This window comes from Vulpes lagopus, chromosome 23 (genome assembly GCF_018345385.1).
Source record: "Vulpes lagopus strain Blue_001 chromosome 23, ASM1834538v1, whole genome shotgun sequence".
Taxonomy (NCBI): domain Eukaryota; kingdom Metazoa; phylum Chordata; class Mammalia; order Carnivora; family Canidae; genus Vulpes; species Vulpes lagopus.
Window position 1 is genome coordinate 57,248,189 of NC_054846.1, and position 16,800 is coordinate 57,264,988.

The following is a 16,800-nucleotide window of genomic DNA, read 5'->3' on the forward strand; positions in this document are numbered from 1 at the left end:
GCTCCCAGTGAGTGAAGGGGAAGGCGAGGCCCTGCCGACAGCGACCGGCCAGCGCGGGGCACTCCGCCGGGTGATGTTCGGAATTTTACCTTCAGACCCTCGGGAAGCACCTTCACCTTTGTCCTCTGCCAGCCGGGCTCTGCGGGGGGGGGGGGGGGGGGGGGGGGGGGGGGGGGGGGGGGGGGGGGGGTGGGGGGGGGTATTTTAATCCCAAGAGCAGAACTCCTGGGCTGCCCGACAGTGTCCCGTGGACACCGGTCATTGACTGAGGGTCACAAGTACCGCAAGGGTGGGCTTCTCGCTGCTGCCTGGTCTCCTCCCTGCCTGTGGGGACTCCTCCAGGCTCCTCGGGGTTCTTACAGGTCCGGGATGGATTTCTTGTAGGTTTGGTGGTGGTTCCTAAGCTATATTGTAAGTCCATTTTTGGGGAAGGGACCCAGAGCCTATGCCACTTCGTTGTCTTAATAGGAACCAAAGCCCCTAATGGATCCTTACTGTCCTTTTTCCCCAGTCTTGGGATGTTACCTCTTAGGTCCCTCACTTGTAAATAGTTGAACGAGTATATCCAACCTGTTAACTTGTGTTTGGAAGTAGTGGCGGTGGTTTTAATATCCGATCTGAAAGGGTCACGTTTTAATGCTGTTTTTTCCCCTTTTCACGCCTGTTTTGTTTCATCGACTGATGTGGATTTCCTCCTCCCGAGCTCCGGCGTAGATGTTAGGAAGTCCAGTTCCAGGTCGCAGCGGCTTCAAGCCCTCCGTGAACGTGGCACTTCAGCTCTAAAGCTCAGCAGCGGTTTTTGCAGCCTTTGGACGGACCTTCCCTTGCCTTGGTCTCCGCCCTCCGTCGGCCCCAGCCCCATCCGGTGTTTGCTTACAGTTCGAGTCCTTCCGTGTCCTACTCCCAAGTCGCCCTCCGGGGACTCCGGGCCGGGTCCCCTGCGCGGCGCTGCCGAGACCTGCCATCTCTTCCCTTGTGCAGCTGCCGTGTCCCTGGAGAAGCCGGGCGACTGTCAGCCCCCAGGCCGCCCAGCCTCGGAGTAGGGGACCTGGTGCCCCGGGCGTGGAAGCCTAGCGCGGGGCTCCTCGCCGGGGAGGACGGTGTGAGTTTTGCCCCCTTGGTGGGAGGAGCAGAGGCTGCAAAAGGGTCCTCGGAGGTGAAGGCAGCGGTCGGGAGGGCCCGGGATGGGGCCTGCGTTCCCCCAAGCAGAGAGAGCCCGCGAAGCCCATGGGTGATCACGTCCTGGCCCCCGCCTCCGGGTGCCCCGCCCCGGGCAGTCCTAGGTGCCGCGCGAAGTCGGGGTCCCCGCGTGCCCCGACTCCCAGGTGCGGTCCCGGGGGCCTTCGAGCCGGACCACACGCAGGCTCTGCCGGGCCTGTTTCTCTACCCGGAGAAGCTGCCAGTACCCCCACCCCAAGGGATGGTGGGCGCAGGGCCGCCCCTGCCGCCCCGGGGATCCTAACGGGAAGCACAGGGGCCCAGAGGTGCAAGTCCGCACCGGGCCTGGGGGGAGGGAGTGCGAGGTGGGGGAGGCCGAACCCTCTGTGTGTCCGCAGCCCGCACCGTCCCCCGAGCCCCGCCCCCGGGCCGTGACGTCAGCGGTTCAGGTGAGCGGCGCGGCCCCGCACGCACATACAATTAAATAGCTCGTTTAATCCTGTCCCGACAGGGCAGCGCGGCGGTGTGAGCGCGTCCTGGGGGCGCCGCCCGCCCGGGAGCCCGAGCCCCGAGGACGAGCCCCGAGGACGCCGTCCGGACATGACATGCGGGGGCCCGGCGGGGCGGCTGCGCGGGGCGCTCCCAGCAGGTTCGGGCGGAGAGGAAGCCGCTCGCTCGTTCACAGCTTGGATGGCGCTCGGCAGCCGCGCTACAGGATCTCCTGGCGGGGGCCCCGGGCCTTGAGCGGCGCCTGCCCGTTGGGCACCGAGCCGTTCTGCCCCTGCGGCCGCGGGCCCTTGTCGCGGTCGGGCCACGTGAAGATGGCGTCGTCGCTGTCCAGCTCGGACTCGGAGCGCATGAGGCTGCTGCCGGGCGTCGGGCCCTTCTGCCTGCCGCCTGCGGGGAGACAGGAGAGGCCGGTCAGGGCCGGGCTGAGCTCGGCGGACGGAGACAGCAGAGGCTCGCCCCAGGCCCCCGGGGGAGGACGCACCTCCCCCGAGCGACGTGCCGGCCGCGGCCGGAGCTCACCTACGTCCCACACAGGCTCCCACACAGGCGACCCGACAGGGGAGGGGCTCGAACCCCAGGGCCAACACCCTCCACCTTGGGCCCCCCCCCCCCCCCGCCGGAATTCCTGCCCGAGCCCAGCAGGCGGAGCCGCCGCCACGTAGGGGGCCAGGGGGAGACGCAGGCCCCTGCCCCGCCCCCGCAGCTGCCCCCCCCCCCCCGTGTCCCGTGGGGCCCCCCCCTTCCCAGGGCCCCTCTCGAGCCGCCCCCTCCACAGGCCGCACTGCACCCCCGGGGCGCTGCCCAGCATGAGCACCGGCCGCAAGAGGAAGGACGCGGCCCTCGAACGCAAGTCCTGTGTGAAGGCAAGAAGGGGGGGGGAGCCCAGCGGGGGAGGACGGGGAGGAGTGCAGCGGGTCGCCACCAAGGTCGGGAGGGGGGGAGGGGAGAGTGCGGAGGTTCCGTTGCAGATGCCGGTGTAGACGCCCCAGGATTTCTCGGGGTTCCGGGAATGTGCCGCAGCAGGATGCTCAACGGGCGGGCCAAACGCCCCGGACACCGCTACCCCCCCCCAGGCTCCCCCCCCCCCCCCCCCCCCCCCCCCCCGTGTCCGGGCTGGACCCCCTCCTCCCCGGAGTCCAGAACCAGAGCGGGGCCTCCGCTGGGTCACACGCTCAAAACCAGGCGCGAGGGGCTCCGCGGCGCCCAGAGCGGGCCCTGGGTGACCCGGGTGACCTGGGTGACCCGGCGCACCCGCGGCTTCTCCCCCGCAGCTCTGCTCGCAGGAGGACCCGTGGGGTCGGGGCTCGCCGCCTCCCGCGCACCCTCGCTCCCGCATCCCCTACAGCGCGTCCTCTCTGCTGGCGCTTCCCAGGCTCGTCTCTCGCCCCCCGACGTTCTCCCGGGAAGGGACGGGAGCCCCATTCTGTGGAGGGCATCGTCGTAGCCGGGCCGTCCCCGCCAGCTCCCTTGGTCCTGCCAGGGGACCACTCCGTGCCCCGGGTCGGAGGTCGGCGGGCGCCTCTCCCGGCCACCGGCAGGACCAAGGCGGTCCTCCCCACTGGCCCCCACACGTCACATCCACCTTTCAAGCGAACGAGGTCACTGTTTCCCGAAGCCGGCACTTTCGAGGGGACCCTTGTCACCGCCAGCATCCTGAATTCCTTTGGCCACTTTCAGATTGTCACCTGGTCCTCCTCGGCCTTCCAGGGTCGCCCCCAAGCGCCGGCTCCCCCGAGCCTGCCGGGCCCTCCCCCGGGGTGCCGTCTTCCCCGCGCAGGTTCCTGCCGGGAGCTCTGTGGCACCTGCTCCTGCCCGCCGACTCCCTTGCACGCGCTGGGGGTCGGGGGAGAGGAGAAGGGCCGATCGCGCACCCCCTTCTTCCTCGAGGAGCGCCCATGGCTGCGCTGTCTGCCCTCGGGAGGGGCCGCAGCAGGGGCTGCGCCCCCCACCCCCACCCCGGCCCTGCCCCAGAGGCCACCTTCCCTGCGTCCTGGAGTCCCTCCCGCCTTCCAGCAGCCTCCTCCACTACCGCCTCCTCCTCTGCCTCGACTGCTGCCTCCCGCCGGTCCGCCAGGTCCCCTCGGCCGCCCGGGCCCAGGGCCCCGGGCCCCTCCGTCACCTGTACGGCCCTGAGTCGGAGCAGCGGCCCCGCAGCAGCGTCTGTTGGTCCCACGCCCGCCCGGCCTCTGCCACTTCACTGACCGGCGGGGAAAGACGTGGAAGCGCGGTGACAGAGGGGGGAGCGAGACCCGAGCAGGTAGGGAGGATAGCAATTTGAGCTGCGGCATCTGCCGAGGAGGGTGGCCCACAAGGACGAAGGGCCCAGGGAAGCAGACCTGAAACCCACCCACCCGCCTTTCAAGCGAACGAGGTCACTGTTTCTCAAAGCCCGCAGGCTGGCCAGACCCAGGGTCGCCCCAAGCCCTTGCTCCGAGGAGGGTGGCCGTGCATGCTCTCCCCGCGGGCTGCGAGCTGCACTCCCAGCATCTCCCAGTGTCAGTGGGAGCCTCACGCTTCCCGGGCTCAGGCTGCAGGACATCCAGGAGCCACCCCACACCCTCCCGGCCCGGCCCCTGGGTGCAGAGCCCACGTTGCCTCTGTGGCAGAGCAGGGCCTCGGGCACCTGTAGGCAGGGCACTGGGCAACAGCTCCACCTGGGGTCAACAGGCCAGGGGAGGGGACCCTGCTGGCCCTGCCCACTCGAGGCCTGATTCTCAGCAGGGAGGCACCGGACACCACCCTACACGGCCACCCTACACGGCCAGCCGCGCTGGAGCCCACAGGCCAGCAGCCCCCCTGCCCTGCCTGTCTCGGGGCCACAGGGCCTCCAGGGACGTCAGCAGCCCACGCTGCCATCCACCTCATCGTCCACCCAGAGGACAGACTGGCCAGGCCCAAGGGACCAGGGTGACAGCCTGAGCACCAGGGGCAGCTGGAAAGGCCGGGAGCCAGGACGAACCGAGCGAACCAACGAGCAGACCCACAGGGGAGAGGGGGAGTCCCTCAGCAAAGTGGAGGGGCACTGAAAGGGGGGCCGCTCAGAGCTCACCCAGCAGCTGGCTTCTACTAGAGACGGGCAGCTCAGCCCTCAGCACGAAAACGACCTTCCAGAACAAACAGCTGTCAGCGACACGGGTACTTGGGATGGCGGTGGGTCTCTGCGAGGACAGCGCAGGACTGCAGGGGGACTAGGGACAACGATGGGTCTCGGCACAGACCGTGCAGGACTGCAAGGGGACTAGGGACAACGGTGGGTTTCGGCACAGAACGTGCAGGACTGCTGGGGGACCAGGGACAGCGGTCTCCAGCGCACTCAGGAGTGCGGGGCCCCACCTACACCCGAGGGCCATACCTGCCCGACAGGTGGGCTTCAGCTCCAGGCTCTCCTGGTCCGTGGCGTCCAGGATCTTGTACTTGCTTTTCCTCTTGGGTTTTCCTTTCTGCCTGAAAAACACAACCCCACCGCTGCTCAAGGGGCTTCTAAGTGGGGCTCCGGGATGCGGGGAGCCTGTAGGCTGCAGAGGCCTTGTCCCCTTGTCCCCACGGACACTGCCTAACAGAAGGACAGTTTCCTTCCGTGCTTCTCAGCCAGGAGAAGGTGGCAGCTGTGCCTGTTGTTCAACGGCCCCTTGGCAATTCTGGGAAAGGCAGGAACCCGTGGCCACCGTACCCCAGGCTCAGCTGCCTGCGGTGACAAGGAAGCAGAGATCCGTTAGAACGTAAAGGTAACGGAGTGCGGGCGCATCCAGTGTGCCCCACGAGCGGCGGTTCGTGGAGGGAAGATGCTGGGGCAGGGAAACAGCTTTACTCAGGGGCCAGCAGAGCAGGCGGCCGCCCGTCTGGGGCACTATCTCCCTAGCAGGAGGCCTGGGCTGCTGCTCTGCTAGGACCCGGTGGCGCGGGCCCGGATCTGCTGGGGGATCGGCTGGGGGATCTGCTGACATCCCAGTGGCCGCTGTAACTTCTCTGTCCTTGGCAGCTGGTGTCCAGACGAACCGGTCATGTCATTCCTGTGGTTCTTAAACGCAGCACAGGCATTTCTATATGCACCTTCTGACCTTCCTAAGTGAGGGAGGTTTCAGGTTAAAAAAGCACTTTTTTTTTTGTAAAACTCAGGTGTAAGCCAAATTCCGGTGATGATTAGCATCCGCATGCCCTTGTACAGGGCTGGAAGCCTCTAAGCCATGCATACAGCAGCAAGGGAAAGAGGCAACTGGAGTCAGACACACTCAGTTCTCTGAGAGAACCACCAACCAACCGCTGCTTGGGGGGGGGGGGGGGGGGCGTTAACCAACAGAGCTCTCGGTGGTGGCTCTCTCAGACTGCTGAGAATTTTTAAAAATTTGCTTTCTACATTTTATGTGAGGTTAAATCTCTGCTCTGCCACCTATTAGCTGTGTCGGTGGACAGGCGAGGCCATTTTCCTGCGCCTTCGTCCCCTTAGCTGTGAGATGAGAAAAGGTTGACAGGTGCATTTAAAAAAAGATATTTTACCTAAAAAGTGTTATCCTGGTGCTTGGCACACAGTCAGGTAGAAATCAAACTTATGTTTAATGGGAATGTATTACGTATTTTTTTTCTTTTTTTTTGTAGTTTTCATTATTAAGACTAGTGGCAGCCGGGGGCGGGGGCGGGGGGGGGGGTGCTCAGCGGTTTAGCGCCACCTACAGCCCAGGGCGTGACCCTGGGGACCCGGAATCGAGTCCTACGTCGGGCTCCCTGCGTGGAGCCTGCTTCTTCCTCTGAGTCTCTCATGAATAAATAAAATCTTAAAATAAAATAATAATAAGACTAGATGGGAAGCTCCAACAACAAAACCCCAAAACAATCACGACTGACTAAAATCTCCAGTTACGTGAACGTGTGCAGACGTGTGAACCCCACCTAGAAAGGAGGGCAGGACTGAGGATTCACATGTCAAGTGCAGAGGCAGGTGTGCAGGGTAACGCCCCTAGAGAAGTGACCCAGCGCACCCCCAGGCCCTCCCGCTCCCACCCTGGCCGTGGCCGTGCTTCCCAGGTCAGGAACCAGGGCCCTGACAGCCCTTGGCTGCGGGAGTGCGGCCTGGCCCTCAAGAGTGAGCCACAGTGATGAAGGCCTCCCGATGCCTGCGTGGGGCAGTGCCGGGAAGCCAGGAACCCCAAGACTTCACGCCCTCTGCACAGAAGGTGCCAGTACCTCCCGAACGGAAGAATCCGTGACCCGAAGCTCTAACGCTTCCCAAGGAGAATCTGTCTTACCTCTTACAGCAACAGATCACCGTCCAGGACAGGGTTCCGAGGGCGACGACAATGACAAAGGAAGCAATGATAACGTACAACACGCTCCACTCTGCCGAAAGAAACCAAGTGGTGAGGGTGGTGAGCGGAGCGGCCAGGAGCGCGGCGTGGGCCGCCCCGGCCTTGGCAGGTGGCCTGGCTCCGCGCCCCAACGAGCTGCCCTGGGCAGGGGAGGCCCTGCGGGGGGGGGGGGGGGGGGGCGGCTGCAGAGGCGGCCCCAGAGGCCTCGGGGAGGCTGCAGCACGATGCCTCCGAAAGCACAGGGCGCCTGGCGGCCGATCTGACTTGGGCTGCGCACGCAGGGCTCGGACCTAAGCCTGGTTCCTACGAGCCGCTGCTGAACCCGCCCTGAGCCGGCGCAGCGCTGAGGACTGGAAGCACGAGGAAGACACAGAGTCCCCCACCCCACCCCACCCGCTCACAGGCCGTGGACACCCTCCACCCGCCTGCCCGACTCCGCTCCGCCCTGCCGGCAGCACTTACCACAGTTGCTGTCTCCGGCCCTCAGCTGCACCTTGATGAAATTCTCCATCCAGAAGGGGTCGCAGACACAGCGCTTGGTGAACGAGTCGCAGTGGCCGTGGTCGGAACAGTTCAGCTGGCACGCTGAAGGCGGCGGGCAGGAGTCAGCGCCCCGGCCCCACCCCAGGCCCCCCGCGGCCCCAGGCCCCCCCGCCGGCTGGGCAGGGCGCCGTCATCTGAACCGGGGGCTCACTGCTACTCTGCGTGGCCAGTTCTTAGTCTTTCAGGCCCCGGGGCCCCTCCTTTGCACCACTTAAATGCCAAAATAAAATACCCAGGTACATTCCAAAGGAAAGCACTTTATATTGCACATGTTCTTGAAATACTTTAGAGAGTTTTAAGCTAATAATACACGCGTCTTTATGAAAACATTAAGTAGCCAGATGTAGAAGCGGCTCTAACAAGGGTCATAATTTTAAAGTAACAAGGAGTAAAAATGACATTTCGTCAGGTATATGCTATGAAGTTTCCTGTGATTTCTACTGCCTTAAAGTTACAGGTTCTGTGACCACTAGTGGAGTCGGCTGCCTGCCTTCCTCATGGCAGGGAACAGTCTCAGAGGTTAGTGACAATAAAGATGTCATTTTCTTCCCCAACTCCCAGGCCTCTGCACCGGGCGGGACTCTCTCGTGATCCTGCTAGTGTAGCCAAGTGCTCGTCTCCGTGTTCCCGAGAACAGGGGATGAAGCCCAGGGACGCGGGGCCACGGGGAGCTGTGCGCACCGGGGAGGCTCCAATCCCAGCTGCCCCCAGGTACTCACTGACGGTATTGATTTCCAGGGCTCTGAATATCAGAAAGTCGGCTTTTTGCTTCCGCAGCTCACTCTTGAGCATCGCCGCCACCTCATGGCCTTTGAAGATCTGGTTGGGAGGCTCGTTTTGAACAAAAAATACCATCTTGGTGCTGCAGAGACATGCGACAGTGACAATGAGCTGGAGCCCTACCAGCAGCGGTCGCCACATTCTCTTAAGGCACCTCCTGTTGTGCCAGAGCCCGTGCTAAGGACGGGGCTGTGCTCTCCCCGCAGGCCAGTGACAACGGTGTTCTCAGGGTCATCACCATTCTACAGAGGACAGCACGGGCTCAGGGGGGTTAAGTAACTTGCCCAGGGTCACACAGTTAATTACCGCAGAGCCAAATCCCAGCCCCGACAGGTCCGACTCCAAAACCTATGCTCTCAGAAATGCCCTAAGCTGCCCCAGCTCATGAAAGGGGCCGTTCCAACCAGCAACCCGAGGTCAGGAAACAGGGACTTGGTTACAAGCACATCTCTGCCGTCAGCCTCTGACAGCTAAGAGCGGTATGGTGCCATCGGGTGTGTGTCTAGGTCACCTGTAAGACAAACCACAAGACTCTGGAAAATGTGTACTGTCAGGCAGCATCGGAGTGTCACCCGGGGGGCTGCCCGGCTGGCTCAGTGGGTGAACGTCTGCCTTCAGCTCAGGTCACGGCCACGTCTGGCATCAGGCTCCCTGCTCCGGGGGGGGGGGGGGGGGGGATCTGCTTCTCCCTCTCCCCGGCCCCTCCCCCGGCTCGGGTTCTCTCTCACTTGCTCTCTCTCTTAAATACATAAAATCTTAAAAAACACAGAAGGCATTATCCATGGATCAGAACAGCCAAATGATCACTCACGTGACAGCAACAAGGAGGACCCGCCCCCGTGGGGTGGCTGGTGCGAGGTTACGCTGCCCCGTGTCCAGATTCGCTCTGCTTTCTGTCCATTTCTGTCCAAGGCAGACCATGTCTGACCACATGTTTACGTGGGCACGGTCTGTTCTCTATGCCTTGGCCCTTGTTTGGGGGAGCCCACTGGACTCCACATCAGCCTCCCCGCCAGACCTCTGCCGTCAGTGGGTCACACGGGCTGTAGGTGTGTCCCAGATATGGCCCCGTTGGCACGCAGAAGAGCTAGCTGGGACCTAGAGGCGCTGGATCAGCTGCTTCCAGGATAAGCAGCCTCACCTGTTTATCCCAAAGCGTTACCTCCTCCATGTGGCACCACAGAAGGCTTTCTAAAAGTTCACTGCACAGTGAGACCAACAGTGGGGGATTACAAACCCAGAATCAAGAAACAAACTTTGCATTAAAGGTCTGTGGCCCATTTCTCATGAATTCTGCCCAGTTACCTAATCCATGCTGACAGTTTCGATTCCCACACGCCAGCGGCCCTCGCATCTCCACCTCCTTTCCCCTGGTCTCTCCTGAATCACCACGTCTCCTGCAACCGCTTGCTACGATGCCCGCCCCCCCCCCCCCCCCCCACTTCCCACGGTCTCCTCCAACCCAGCGGGTCCAAAGAACTTGAAGTAAGCACACCTGAGCCCTCTCCCTGTGGCAGGACAGGCAGCATCCCCCTGTCTGGGGCTCGGTAACAGGCCTATAAAAGGGCGCCAGCGTTTTCCCAGGAGACAGGCCCAGCTCGTGGGCTAAGGCACGGGGAGGGGCTGGAGGGCCAGGTCAGTCCCCCAGCAGCGCCGTGCTCAGCCCCGTGAGCCTTCCCGTTGTCAGTCTCCCTCTAAGCCCATCCTCCTCCGAACTCCTCCACGAGGCCACAGCCCGAGCCAGGAACCCAGTGCCACGGTGACGCTTTTCTCTCGCAGGTGCAGCGCGGGCACGTGTGCCAGCGGTTCGTCCCATGCCACTTCCCACAGCGCCCCCAGCAATGACTCCACGGGGCTTCTGCCCCGACCCCCGGCAGCTGCATCAGTCCAAGCAGCCACTCGCCCCATTCCCACGCCCAGGCCGCCAGCAGAGCTTAAATACAAAGTCCTAATCATCCTGCTCGGACCCATGAACCCCACCAAGAGCTTTGGGACTTCCGGTGGCCAGACCTCACCACAGACCCACTGAGCCCTAACCTCTGGGGGCGAGGCTCCGGGAACAGCACACTCCCGAAAGCTCTGGGGCTCCACGCCGTCATCTCCTGTCTCTAACCTTGGCCGAGGCCCCAGATGGCTCAAAGCCAACACCCTCTTCTGGAGCTGCCTTGCCCAGCCTGGACTGTCCTTGGCTGCCTGCCTCACTCTCACGTCCTCAAAGCAGACGGTCTTGCCTCCAGTTTCAAAGACAAAACCCAGAACCAGTGCCAGTGCTCCCGAACGGGCACCGCCCCGTCTCCCTCTAAGATGCCTCCACAGCAGCACGTCTTGCCCCTTCCTCCCATCTCCCGCTCCGCCTGCAGCAAGGCGCCCAGGGCCCACCCCCGCCACCACCTTCTACTCCTCCTCTGCACCTTCCCTCGGTCTATAAAGGTGCTCAAGCATTTCCTGTCTTTAAAGGGGGTTCTTTCCATCCCCCACCTTATTTTCGGCACCAAGCTCTGCTGTATGGCCACCTCTCTGTCCTCCAACCATGACGTGCATCTGCACTCTGCCCCCAACATCCATCACCCAACGTCCTATGGTTCTGATGATCCACTAACTACAAAGCCAAAGCCTGTTTTATGTCCTCACACTCTCCCTGGGTGGCAGCCCCACCTGCCAGCCGCCCCTTAGCTTCCAGCAGACCCCTCCCGCCTGCTTTTCTGTTCCTGGCTCTCCTGGCCTTGCCACCTCCATCACCACTGGGCTTCTCCAGAGCGCTGGACGCTCACCCTGGTGTGCCTCATCTGTCCTCGTGGCTCTGATTACTATCTGTATGCAGTGGCCCTTCCTCCCACCCCAAGTTCTAGCCCACACTTGCCACTGTCTGATGAAACCTCTCCCCAGGTAGGCCAGGAGACACCCTAAATCCAACAGTCAAAACTCAACTCATCACCTTTTCCTTGGAACCCATTCCCTCTGTATCCCCAACCTCACTTACTGGCATCCACCACCGATCCAGGCACCCAAACCTAAAGCCTTGTGTTTGGTGCCTCATTCACCTTCATTCCCAAAAGATCGCCAAGTCTTTCTGATTTACCTCTGTTCTCACTCCTCCTCTCCTGTCGTTCCACTGCCACTCCCTTAACTTGGGTTTTATTACCTTTTTACTAGAACAGTTCTAGGCTCCCCAGCCTTCTGTCTCTCCCTATTTTGGTTTAGCCTCCACACTACTGGTCTCCCAATAAAAAAAACAAAACAAAATTTCCTTGCTTCAAAACCAAAACAAGGGGCGCCTGGGCGGCTCAGTCGGCAAAGTGTCTGCCTTTGGCTCGGGTCATGATCTGGGGTCCTGGGATCAAGCCCCGCCTGCATCAGGCTCCCTGCTCAGTGGGGAGCTTGCTCCCCCCTCTCCCTCTGCGCCCCCACCCCTGCTTGTGCTCCCCCCTCTCTCTCTCAAATAAAATATTTAAAGAAAAACAGAAACAAAACAGAAGCTTCATACATATAAAACCACCTAATGAGTCCTCCGCTTCCCAAACTATTAAGACTAAACTCCTTGGCCTGCTTTTGACTGTTGTCCATTTACACGGCCAGTCTTCTCTCCCACCATGTCCTGGGGCCTAGTGAGTGCTCTGAGCCAAACAACTTCTTCCAGAGGAAAGTGTACTTCCGTATCACAGGACCGTGGCTCATGCTATTCCCCAGTTGTGAGTTGTGTCCTAGTCTTTCTAAGCTTGCTCAGCGGGACATCTCTGGACCACATCCTGTCCCAGCAACTCTGACAGAACTAACTGGCCTTGGCCCTGCGTCCCCATGATGCCACAAAGTCTGTCAAATTCCTCCTGTACTGATGTTCTATGTTGATCCTGAGTGTCTTCCCTACTAGACGAGGGCCTTCGAACATAATGGACCTCTCCTGCCCTTGCACCTTGGTACCCTGCTGCAATATCTAGCGCGGAGTATGCGACCTGTGCTAGAAGAGAAGAGTTCATGAAAGAAATGGAAACCATGAGTAGGTCTGGGTCAGAGAGCGCACCTCTCTCCATCTACCCACACTATTTCTCAGCTCAATCAAGAAGCCCAGGGGGCCCCTGGTCTCTCCTTTTCTCCCCCCATTCATTGCCCAGCTACCTCTGCTCCGTGTACGGCTGAATCTTTTGCACAATGATGTCGGAATCCAGCACCCCCAGGAGGACCCCAATCTGGCGGATGAACATCCCCTTCAGCCTCTCAGTTAGCTGACTGACGTTGACATCCAAGATGATCTCCACCAGGTTGTTTTTCCTGGGATCTGGAAAGCATGTGGATCAGTCACGGTTTTGGAAGTAGGAGAGTTAACACAGAGCTGCCACTGTGTGTCTGTTCTGGCCTGGAGAGAAAGCAGTGGCTGCACTCAGTGGTGCAACCGACCGCCTGCAGAGGAGTAGGGCCCGACGTGCACTGCCGCTGCTGCGATCTGGGGCTGGCGCAAGGAGCTCCCTACCAGCCTGTGGATCAGGCCGTAGCAGAGACGCGAGGGGTTTGGTGAAGGGGGTGGGGAAGGAGGACACTTCCAGGTCTGCTCCTAAAGCTTCTGTCCTGGGGCGCCTGCGTGGCTCAGCTGGTTAAGCATCTGACTCTTGGTTTCGGCTCAGGTCAGGATCTCAGGGGTCATGATCTCAAGTTCTGAATTGGGCTCCCCACTCATCGGGGAGTCTGCTTAAAGGTTCTCTCCCTCTGCCCTTCCCCCCCACTCATGCGTGCACGCGCACTCTCTCTCTCAAATAAAATCTTTAACAATAACAATAATAATAAAAGCTTCTGCCCAGGTGGCTCGCCGAGCTCTCCAGGACGAGAGGGGTATCTACAACCTATCCTTGACTCATGCAGGATTTTCAGCGACTTGCTGTGCTTTGTCTACAACAACGGGGAAGAAAATGTCCACCTCAACAATCTTACTGATAATGGAAATGCACCAGCCTTTCAGGTTTGAGGACAGTAAACGCACAAAAAAATCCAAGTGGTCAAGAAATGAGGGCTTCCTTAGAGCAACAGCGAGCTGCACAGTGTCCTCACAACTCTAGGACTCGGAGACCACTGTCCTTCATTTCTAATTGTGTCCTAGAGACTGCTCTGCGGTTGGAAGCTAAACGTGATTATTCAGAATACCTTATTCCCATAATTGGATGCACTATTTGCCTGTTCTGATGTATCATTTGCATAATTAGCAGACTATCTGTGATCTGATTTTAAACACAGAAGAAGCTGTATAGTGTCTTGGCTGTTGTCCTTCATAGAGGTAGGACAAGGACTGGAAGGCCTGCCAAAATTCCTTCCCCTCTACAGTTAATACCTTCTCATCAGAGGCTCGGGAACTTATAAAGCTCTGCCCCACCCCACGCTCATTGCTTCCCTAACACCAAATTAGCCAAATAAAATAAAACAAAATAAAAACATGGTTCTATTTAAGAAAGAAATTTTACTTCTGCAAATCTGAAAAATGTAAAGGACAGCAGTTACTTTACCTTCCCTGGGTTGTCAGATAAAGCCTGAGGCTCAACTTATAAAAATAAATTGTTTTCTGCAGCTGGGTGCTGATGAGGCATCATGACTCAAGTTATTCCTGTGCTCAGATTCCCAAAGCACCCAGAGCCCTCTCTCATCCATCACATGTAGAGGAAGGAGCGCTGGACTAGGGGCCTGAAGGCCTGGCTCTGACACAACTGCTGTGTGACGCTGAGCAAGCCGTGCCCTCTCTGAGTTTCAGTTTCTCCATCTGAGATGAGTGGGGGGGTCCATACTCCTCGAGGGGAGGAGGGATACTGCTGGAACAGACTGTCTGAGGATTTTTCAGCTTGGGGTCTCTAGAGTGTTTAGAAGCTAGCTTTGCCACCTGTCTCTGTCCTCACTGGAGAGGGGCCCCAGGACTGAGGTCCTGTTGGGCTGGGCCGGCACTCCCACGCAGTCCCAGGGCTAGGTGAACTCACCAGGCTTCACCTCCACAGTGGTCCGATCCATGTCACTCTCCCCCTTTGCATCAGTCACATGCAGGTGAAATGTGTAGGTGCCCTCAACCAGGTTGGAAAGAAAGAGGATCGGGTGGTGGTCAGAGTGATTTAGCACCTCCTGTGGGGTTGAACAACATGGCGATGTTGCAAAACCACACTTCTTTTATGGGCTCAGGTGCTGCTTCTGCTATAACTAAGCCCCCTCGGGGGAACTCCTGCTTTGTGACAGCTCTGCAGCCCACAGCTCCAAGATTAGGGCAGAAGAGCACATTCTGTGCCACACTAGCTTGCAGAGCGACCCTAGGCAGGGTCCCTGGATTCGGGTTCCCCGGGGTTCAGAGGGCAATCCAGGTTTGACACAAGAGACCCTTTGGTTAAAACGGATCCCGGAATGTTTGGCTCGGCCTCCTCTCGCCGTCGCATCATCCCGACCCTGTGCAGCTCCCCAGGTCCTGGCACTTACCCCTGCTGCTGGGCTGCCCTCATCTCGGGTCCAGAGGTAGCTGACTATTCCCTTGTCATCTGAGGACTTGGAGCCGTCCAGCTCTGCTGTGTCCGTGGGCAAGGTAATCACCACGTTCCCAGTTATCTTGGCTATAGGTGGTTTGTTCATTTCTAACCAAAGAGACATCAGTGAAATAACAGAAAAGAAAGAATGCTTCCTCATGATGGTTATGGGGAGATGAACATCAAAAGCATCCTAAATGCAGGACTGTTTAGGCGCCTCGCCACGCCAGCACTGAAAAGCCTAGTGGCTTTTTTTTTTTTTTTTTAAACAATAAGCCAACTTTTAATTAGGAGTTAGGACCCAGTGAAGACCAGCCTTGGTTCCCCCCTGTCCATGCTAAACACAACCCGGCCCGGACCGGGGAGCCCAACACTAGCAGTGCAGACGGGAAACCACCAGGGCCATAGGTCCTCAGGTGCCAGTCCCACCCAGAGAAATGCTCCTCCGACACCATCCAGCAGCGGCAGCAGCTTCTCCTGGGTCCTCCTAACAGCCTCCCCGGAAGCATTCCACGTCTCTGCCTGGGAAGCATGTGACTGGAGACAGAGACCCCAACTGGACTAAAGCCTTATTAGACTTTAGGTTTCAGGCAGCTGATACCACAAATTCTATTCAAAATAAGGCCCAAGGGACGCCTGCGTGGCTCAGTGGTTGAGCATCTGCTTTTGGCCCAGGGCGTGATCCTGGAGACCCAGGATCGAGTCCCACGTCAGGCTCCCTGCATGGAGCCTGCTTCTCCCTCTGCCTGTGTCTCTGCCCCTCTCTCTCTCTGTCTTTCATGAATAAATAAATAAAACCTTTAAAAAACAAAACAAAACAAAAGCCAAAATAGGGCCCAGAATGTTATTTTCTCAACATCTTTTATTCCTTCCTTAATACTCTAATAGAGAAAAAGGAAACAGGAGATCTCTTCTGGGCTCCACCTGCAGCTTTGTTTACTCAGGTGTGCAACCTCCATCCACTGAGCACGGGATACCTTAGCCAGAGGTCACCTGCGTACCTCCCGTCAGCTCACAGCCCTCCCCGCAGGCCACCGCCTGCCCAAGCCTGCAGCCTGCACACCGCAGCAAGCCCATCTACTCCAGCCTCACGCTGGCAGCAGCAGGCTCCCCAAAGAGCACAGGAAGCTATGGCGCAGGACAGTCATTCTAAGGCCTGACGGCAGGTGTCACTGCACCAGCGGGAGAGCCACAGAAAGCCCAGGGCTTAGCAGCAGAGACAACATAAAGATGCAAAGGAAAAAACCAAATTCTTTCCCTATTCAACTGAGAAGGAAGGTGGGAGGGGGACAGACAGACAAGAAGTTAAAATTCACCTTGCAGTCACCCCAATTAAAGGTTGTTTCAGAAAAGCACGTAGCAGCTGCCCCCCGCCCCCCCCCCCCCCCCCCCCAAGTCTCTGATCAATCGCTGCAGCCAAAAAGCTGCCCGATTCCTCAGGTATCTGCCCCAGAGCCTGCACCAACACAAAGCAGGGAGGTACCTTCTTTGACAATGACATTCACAGAACTCTGGCTTTGCAGGTTCCTCTCATCTTTGACCGTCAAGGTGAACACGTAGGTTCCTACTTGGAGCCCTGTCACCCTGGCGACACTGCTGTTCGCATTCTCGAGCTGCACGCCATCAGGTCCCCTGGACAAAGACAGAAGCCAGAGGATGGAGCGCTACCTGTCTGCGGCTCTCCGTCCCTGACTCAGCAGGAGCAGACATTTATGGCCTCAGCTGAGACACGAACTACTGTTTCCCAGACCTTGAGAGGGCACATTTAAAAATATTCCATTTGGACAGTGTCGTCTGGCCCCAAAATATAGGCTACCCTGCTGATCAGAAAATTCCATTCACCAGCTTTCAAACATGTCTAGCTTTATCCTCTGACTTTCTAGAACGTTCAAACTCTTTGCTGTTCCAGTTCGTAAAAGGAAGAAAGTGCTCTGAGTAGGTCTCCGATCAAAAGAAGGGTTTCAGAGTGATGTTTCTGAAAAGCATTTCTGGCCCAGTAGTTGGTTCAGTTCTTGCCAGCAAAGAAGCAAGAT

General features: G+C 59.1%; 1 protein-coding gene across 2 annotated transcripts in view; it reads right to left on the bottom strand.

Annotated features, from left to right (window-relative positions):
• Positions 1-1,633: 1,633 nt before the first annotated feature.
• The window catches only part of KIAA0319L (KIAA0319 like), a 91,019-nt gene continuing 75,852 nt past the window's right edge, over positions 1,634-16,800 (bottom strand). For both annotated transcript variants that reach the window (XM_041738048.1, XM_041738049.1), the window contains 9 exons: positions 16,251-16,399; positions 14,724-14,875; positions 14,240-14,378; positions 12,405-12,564; positions 8,231-8,373; positions 7,431-7,553; positions 6,909-6,999; positions 5,021-5,112; positions 1,634-2,055 (listed from right to left, as the gene is read on the bottom strand). In XM_041738048.1, coding sequence (XP_041593982.1) covers positions 1,868-2,055; positions 5,021-5,112; positions 6,909-6,999; positions 7,431-7,553; positions 8,231-8,373; positions 12,405-12,564; positions 14,240-14,378; positions 14,724-14,875; positions 16,251-16,399 — 1,237 coding nt within the window. In that variant the 3' untranslated portion in view covers positions 1,634-1,867. The remainder of the gene's footprint in view (positions 2,056-5,020; positions 5,113-6,908; positions 7,000-7,430; positions 7,554-8,230; positions 8,374-12,404; positions 12,565-14,239; positions 14,379-14,723; positions 14,876-16,250; positions 16,400-16,800) is intronic.